Here is a 7,718-nt window from a genome sequence, read left to right as displayed (position 1 = left end):
GTTGCTTGGTAGGCCAAGGCCCATTAGTTCTGTAGTTTGGCTTGGTTTAGAAGTGTTTATAAGATTATAATTATACATATTTCGTTATTGTGATGTTTAGCCAAATTGTTAATGAATTTAATTTGTTCCCAGATTTTCTGTTTTTCTGCATTGTACGCTTTTTCCCTGTGGTCCCTCCAAAAACAAAGAATCAAAGTTCCACTGTATTTTTTATAAAATAATATTGTGATGCATAAAACAATAACATTTAGCTGAGACATTAGTATTACGTACATAATCATTTTAATGACATATTAACTGTGCCATACAAAGATATAACATACCCACTCTAAAATGCAATTGAATTGTTCATCTACTGGTTTTACACATACTTTTGTAATGTCTAGAGTTCAAATGATCTCAAAATGATCTTGTTACAAGATGATATCTGGACTCTTTCTAAAATGAGTGCCAAATAGGCTCTTTTCTCGTTAAAAACTGAAATATACAGTAATACTGAAAGGTAGTCAAAATGTTTTGTAGTACATGGAAACAACACAGAACACTTCACTTCTTTGAAGTAAGATTTTCAAACATCTTCTTAAACTCCAAGCACCCTGAATGGTTAGCCTCATCGTAACCTTTCATTGTTGCCTTAGCTCTTGCAAAATACTTGGACACATTAGGATATCTGCTGATGTCAAAACCCAAAATCTGAAAAGAAAAGGGAAGTGAAATTATCATTTCAAAAGCAGGCAATTAAAAATTAATGTGAAAAAAGAAAGAAAGATATTCAATACAGTATACTCTTCTTCTTTTCCTTCTTCTAATACTACTACTTCCCCCCGCCCATCCTGGTGGAGTTGCTGGTATGAACCATGTTACACATATGGACTTTACCTTTCGTGATGCCAACCTTGTGTAGAGGGATCTATTCACTATTGCATATAGGTATATGAAGAAGAGTGTGTTGGAACAAACACAACCTCTCAGTTCTTGAGCCAGAAGAATTAACTGGATGTGGTTAAAACCATGACCAGGCCATAAATTACACCTTGGACCCCTTACAGAAGAGAAATTTCAGGATTAAATATAGTTCAAATAATTGTCTCACACAGTTACGGTGAAATAAAGTATAATGTAACTGTAGTAGTTTGTTTTGATGGTCCTGTTTGCTTAATGTTATTAGCTCTAGAGCTATATTATCATGTCTGATACTATTAGTATTAGCAAGTGCGACTGCCATTATTGTACTTGGAGTAAGAATGAAGGCAATTATCCCAAAAAGCAGGGCACATACTACCCCTCGTGAAGAGGGACTTCACTTATAGGGACTGAGGATTTAAATGTTAATTCCCCAAACCTTCATCTGCTACTCCAATTGCTAATACCATATGTAGACTAGTTTAAAATCAACTTATATGCTTTCCAGTCATATATTAACTCTACTAATTCTACCAACTCAGTATATGTTGTGGTGCATACTTCAAGTTAACTGTAAAATTATGCCATAAAATGAGGTGATTCCAATCAGGTGGTGTGAATCCGATTATTTACATTTTTTCCATAATAGGAAATGTTGGTGTGGCACCATAACATCAGAATTGGGATTGATAAGGCGAGATCATGATGGAGGAAACGAACTGGTTAGGTCATATAATTTTCATGGTTTCCCATTTTCACACCAGGCTGTACCTTAATTAAGGCCATGGTCACTTCCTTCCCACTCCTAGCCCTTTCCTACCCATTGTTGATCAGTATTTTAAGTTCTGGATGAACTGGTTGTAGTGCACAGTACCAACAATTGTCACTGTCAGAAGATATTTTTCATGTGTGCTGCACTTGTGAAGTAACTTCAGTTGCCGACAAGTATCTCGGCTGCAGAAATTTTAAGTTATGTTATTTACTTTCATACAAATATCTTAAATACTACTCTTCATTTGCAAGTCCATAGTTAACCCTGTTTTGACGCTGTCCATATCTAATTACAGTATATTACAATTTTACAGGGTGAATCTGATCATGTCGCCTCTGTGGTGTAGTGGTTAGCATGATTAGCTGCCACCCCCGGACCCCCGGAGGCCCGGGTTCGATTCCCGGCTCTGCCACGAAATTTGAAAAGTGGTATGAGGGCTGGAATGGGGTCCACTCAGCCTCGGGAGGTCAACTGAGTAGAGGTGGGTTTGATTCCCACCTCAGCCATCCTGGAAGTGGTTTTCCGTGGTTTCCCACTTCTCCTCCAGGCGAATGCCGGGATGGTACCTAACTTCAGGCCACGGCCGCTTCCTTCCCTCTTCCTTGCCTATCCCTTCCAATCTTCCCATCCCTCCACAAGGCCCCTGTTCAGCATAGCAGGTGAGGCCGCCTGGGCGAGGTACTGGTCATTCTCCCCAGTTGTATCCCCGACCAAGAGTCTGAAGCTCCAGGACGCTGCCCTTGAGGCGGTAGACGTGGGATCCCTCGCTGTGTCCGAGGGAAAAGCCAACCCTGGAGGGTAAACAGATGATGATGATGATGATGATGATGATGATGATGATGAATCTGATCATGTAAATTTATAAGTAGGTTCTGAGGCCAATTTAAAAATCAGTGTCCTGGCACAATCTTTCAAACATATACTTTTTCTGCCTTAGGTGCATGCCCATTTTCCAGAAAGACAAATTAAACATTACTATCAATAATTTATTTTCTCAAAAATGTAATTTCGTGTGTGTCCTCTTCAGTGGTGCAAATAAAATATCTAATCCTTTTTTGGTAGAAATTTTATGATGGGGAAATAATTTACTCCTACATAGGAGGCTTGCAGTGGTGTCTCAACAGCGCACTAGCACCAGCGTCTTGGAAAGGTGAAGCATTCCAACTGATGAGCCCACTGCTACACTGGGGCGAAACACTGGTAATTTCATGATTGTAAAAGCCTAAAGACTTAAAGAACTTAACTGTTTTAACTCTTTCCCACGGGTTGCGTAGTGAAGCGTACTCGATTTTCAAACCAGTGAATTCCCTTGCTTCCTAGATACAACTGGCATGCACAGAATCCTAAAATAAAGTATCCTTTTATACATTTTCTTAGGTAGAACAGACAGCTGACTGAATGTAAACACATTGTAGCAACATGGCTGCACATAACCAATTGAATGCAGAGGATATTTGTTACAAATTAAATTAATATGTTGACGAATGCAATGGTAGTGAGTTTTAAGTTGTAGGTATGATAATAAAAGTGGTGTGGGACAGTATATGAATTTGAGGGAAATCGAAAGACGGCACAGGACAGGAAATGTTCATTCATGTACCATCTCCTTTTAAAATATTAGGCCTACTTGTATAAAACATAATTATCAGATTTAATTCTCCACTTAATTCTGTTTCAGTCTATGGGCCTCTATGTAATTACATAATTTTCCAGCTAATGTCAGTTTATCTTGCAATCCCATTCAGTGAAAATTTGTTTATAATTTGTAGGCCTATGTATGAGAGGAAGTAAGATTTGCTATCTAAATATCTTCATCCAAAGGATCCCGAAAATGGAAATAAATTGGGGGATCCAGGGTAAATTACTGCATTCTCTGCATTACCAAGAAAATAAGAGCCCCATCAAGTCGAGCAATTCAGACTGACTTTAAGAACGAGCAATTTAACATTATGCACCATATTGGATGCTTCTTGATGTATCATTCTGAACAGGAGGGGATCCTGCATGTAATTAGGTGATCTCATTGTATCATTTTAGAATTACTATACAGTATTTTCCATTGTTACAAAATTTGAAAGCTATAACTTAAGTGGTTTGTACAGAATAAATTATTTAGCAAAGGTACTCCACAACTATACCAGACAAGCAAATTATTACTCTAGGTATTGCCAGACAGTGAGTATAAGATAGTCCGTGGGAAAGGGTTAACATTTGGAATCGATGAAATTAAATCAGGGTTTCCTTCTAAGAACCTTACTTTTTTATATAGGCAAAAGGCAGGCATTTATTCAAGTGGAGGTACATGCTTCCCCTAGTGCACTGTCACTGCATTGTCCTACATAAGAGGCTTGCAGTGGTGTCTCAACGGCGCACTAGCGCCAGCGTCTTGGAAAGGTGAAGCATTCCAACTGATGAACCCACTGCTACACTGGTGCGAAATGCTGGTAATTTCACGATTAAAAAAGCCTACTTAAAGAGCTTAAATTTACTTTTAATTCTGCAGTCTATTTTTCCCCTTACCTTGCCTGCTCCTTAATTTTATTTGTCTCATGCTCCTGTGGTAAATCTATATACATTTTATGCCATAAATGATTATGGTGTAAATCATCTTTAATGTTTACAGGGTATTTTTTTTTACCACTTGAAACTTGTGTAATTTAGTTTTGTTTGGGAATCATTCATAATTCAAATGTTTTGTATAGTACTACTGTTAGATTGTACTGATTTTACAGATTGAGACTGTAATAAAATGTGATAAATAGTTCTGTTCTTACATACAAAACACGTTAAACTGACCAACAATTAAATTTAAAGAATAAAATAAGTGAAGTGAGCCTCCGTGGCTCAGATGGCAGCACGTCGACCTCTCACCGCTGGATACCATGGTTCAAATCCCAGTCACTCCATGTGAGATTTGTGCTGGACAAAGCGGAGGCGGGACAGGATTTTCTCCGGGTACTCTGGTTTTCCCTGTCATCTTTCATTCAAGCAACACTCTCCACTATCATTTCATACCATTTATCAGTCATTAATATCACCTTGGGAGTGGTGACCCCATTGTAATAATAGCCTGTATCTGGTTCGTTCATTACATCGTTGACCCAGTCAAAGACTGGAAAATAGGTTGTAGATTTTCATTCATTCATACATTCAAAATAAGTGAAATTTTGAACAAAATATGAATTCATTTCTGGATATAACATCACAAAGTTAAATTGCAAAAAGTTTCAAATTTACTTTGTGATCTAGCTGCAGTAAAAGGAATTTTTTAAAATTTTTAAATTTAATTTTACAGTAGTTTAAGACCCTTATGATGAATCTGGGAAGCAGAAACAAGTTTTTCAGAGGCTGAGAAGAATTGGAATTGATATGGAGAGATTATGATGGAGTAGAAGAACTGGTTGGGGCTGTACTTTAATGAAGGCCATGGCTACTTCCTTTCCATTTCTAGCCCATCATTGCGATAAGACCTATCTGTGTCAGTGTAACGTATAGCAAATTGTAACAAATAAACTTAAAAATGGGTCCTATGGGTATGGAAGTAGAAACAGCAACAGTGAGAAATTATTGGACTTTTGTGAGAGAAATGAGATGACAGGGAAACATGCAGTTCAGGAAAAGTAACTCAATAAAACTTATAAGATATGGCTGGGGAGAAATACGAACGGAGTCACTTGTAGATTACTTTCTTATAGAGAAAAGAAAAAGGAAGGAACTACTAGATGTCAAAATAATGCCAGAAAAGGTATTGGACAGAGACCACAAGATAATAATTGCAAAGTTAAGAATCACAAAAATGTCAGTAATAAAGGAAATTAGATAAAGAAGAATTAAGGTATGGAAATTGAAAGAGGAGGAGAATAAACAGACTTATTTGAAAAAGTTAAAAGCCGAGATCCCAAAATCAGAAATAAGAGGCATAGAAGAAGAATGAAAAGATTTTAAGGACTCATTTGTGGAAAAAGCTGAAGAAATCTATGGAAGGCTTAGCAGTAAGAAGAAAGCAGAAGAAGTAGTTGCTGTGGTGGAAAGAGAATGAGCACTAAGGAAGATGATAAATGGGAAATCCCCAGGAATGGATGAAAGAAGTATAGAATTTATTCATACTACTGGAAATTTGGGAATATACTGGTTAAGTAGGCTGTATAAAGCAGCTGGAGAAAGAAGAAAATTCCAGAATATTAGGAAAAGGGAATTATTGTCCCTATATTTAAGAAAGGAAACTGGAAAGATTGTGGCAACTACAGAGGATTTATCCTGACTCCACATGTTAAGAAAATTGTTTGATAGAATTCTAGACAACAGATTAAGGTTACTGCTGGAATCTTAACTAAAAGAGGAACAACAAGGATTTAGGAGTGGACCTGATATTTGCAATGTGACACATTGTGAAAAAATACAGGGAATACAACAAAAATCAAATTCTAACCTTTATCAACTTGAAGAAAGCATATGATCGTATTCGCAGAGATAGGATGTGGTTGACCTTGCAGAAGGTCAAAAGGTCCACATAAATTGATCAAGATCGCAAATGCACCTGTAAAGTTTGGTTCAAAGAAAGAGAGAAAGAAGAATTCAAAGTTAGAAAAGGAATGGGAGTGTGCTATCACCTCCCCTATTCATTACCATCTTGGATGAAATACTCAAAGAAATCAAAAAGAGGACTGGGTCAGATACACTAAAAGTGTGGTTACTGGCATTTACTGATGACACTGTGGTGTTAGGTGAAAGTCAAGAGGAAGTTCAAGAACAGGCTAACATATGGAACATCAAACAATACTGATCTGCATTTAGGGCAGTTGCCCAGGCAGATTCCCTATCTATTGTTTTCCTAGCCTTTTCTTAAATGATTTCAAAGAAATTGGAAATGTACTGAACATCTCCCTTGATAAGTTATTCCAATCCCTAACTCTCCCTCCTATAAATGAATATTTGCCCCAATTTGTCCTCTTGAATTCGAACTTTATCTTCATACTGTGAACTTTCCTACTTTTAAAGACGCCACTCAAACTTATTCGTCTACTAATATCATTCCACGCCATCTCTCTGCTGACGGCTCGGAACATACCACTTATTACATGTAACTAATCTCATGATTAGACCCGTATTGAATTTGCTATAATATACTTACAATATTGTGATTTTTATTCCACCTTTTCAATACAATTGGTTTTATGTTGTTAGATAATAATGCTACAACACTATTTTATAGGGACATGTTTCGCTTGAATTTCAAGCATCCTCAGCCTATATAATCATCTCAAGGTTAAGACCTGTCATATTTAATTTGCTTTGACAAATTTGTGCTTAATTATAATTCTAAAATTAAGTAATAAAATATATATACTTAGGAATTTGTGAACACATTAATAGTTTAACAATATGAATGACTATACTAAAATTGGAATAACCGTTAATTCTAAAGATATTGACGTCCAAAACACAGTATCTTCAAATGTTGAAAATTTGGCTAAAATTGTTTTCTCAAAGTTCTAGTTTATTAAAAACAATTGTAACTTGACTTCTATGTTAAAATTTGAGTCGTAATTATAGTTAAAACTTATTGGAGTCTGAAGATTAAAATCTTGGATACGTTGGAATTCAGCCTCACGTTTTAATGTTGAGGCTTGCTACTATAATTTAATAGTTTTGAACAGTAAAATGTTGAATAAATTAGTTTCATTGAACTAGTCTTGTTTTTACGATCAGATTTTCCGTTGGTAGTAGTTTGTATTTATGAGGGTTTTAGACAAAAGGGACGTCAATCCAAAATCTTGAGGAGTTGATTTGTTTCTTTCATAATATTTGAATGATAGTGCATCCCTTTGACTGCTACTACAAAACCTTGTGGACTTTGTTACATTACGGTGACTGTTATCTGTTGTGGTTCTACTCTAGAGGTAACAAGATTATTTTAGTACTTTGGGAGCGTGATACGGGAAGATGGAAGAATGGCAGAAGAGTGCAGTTGGCTGGAGGGTTTCACCAGAGTGTGGGAGGACTGTTATGGAGTAAGAAAGTGCCAATACAATGCTAGAAAATC

General features: G+C 36.5%; 1 protein-coding gene across 1 annotated transcript in view; it reads right to left on the bottom strand.

Moving 5' to 3' along the window:
* Window positions 1–259: 259 nt before the first annotated feature.
* Window positions 260–7,718, bottom strand: part of LOC136858349 (glutathione S-transferase 1-1) — a 33,504-nt gene continuing 26,045 nt past the window's right edge. The window contains exon 6 of the mRNA XM_067137823.2: window positions 260–693. Coding sequence (XP_066993924.1) covers window positions 547–693 — 147 coding nt within the window. The 3' untranslated portion in view covers window positions 260–546. The remainder of the gene's footprint in view (window positions 694–7,718) is intronic.

Source organism: Anabrus simplex, chromosome 1 (genome assembly GCF_040414725.1).
Source record: "Anabrus simplex isolate iqAnaSimp1 chromosome 1, ASM4041472v1, whole genome shotgun sequence".
NCBI classification, from domain to species: domain Eukaryota; kingdom Metazoa; phylum Arthropoda; class Insecta; order Orthoptera; family Tettigoniidae; genus Anabrus; species Anabrus simplex.
This window is presented reverse-complemented; position numbering and strand designations above follow the sequence as displayed.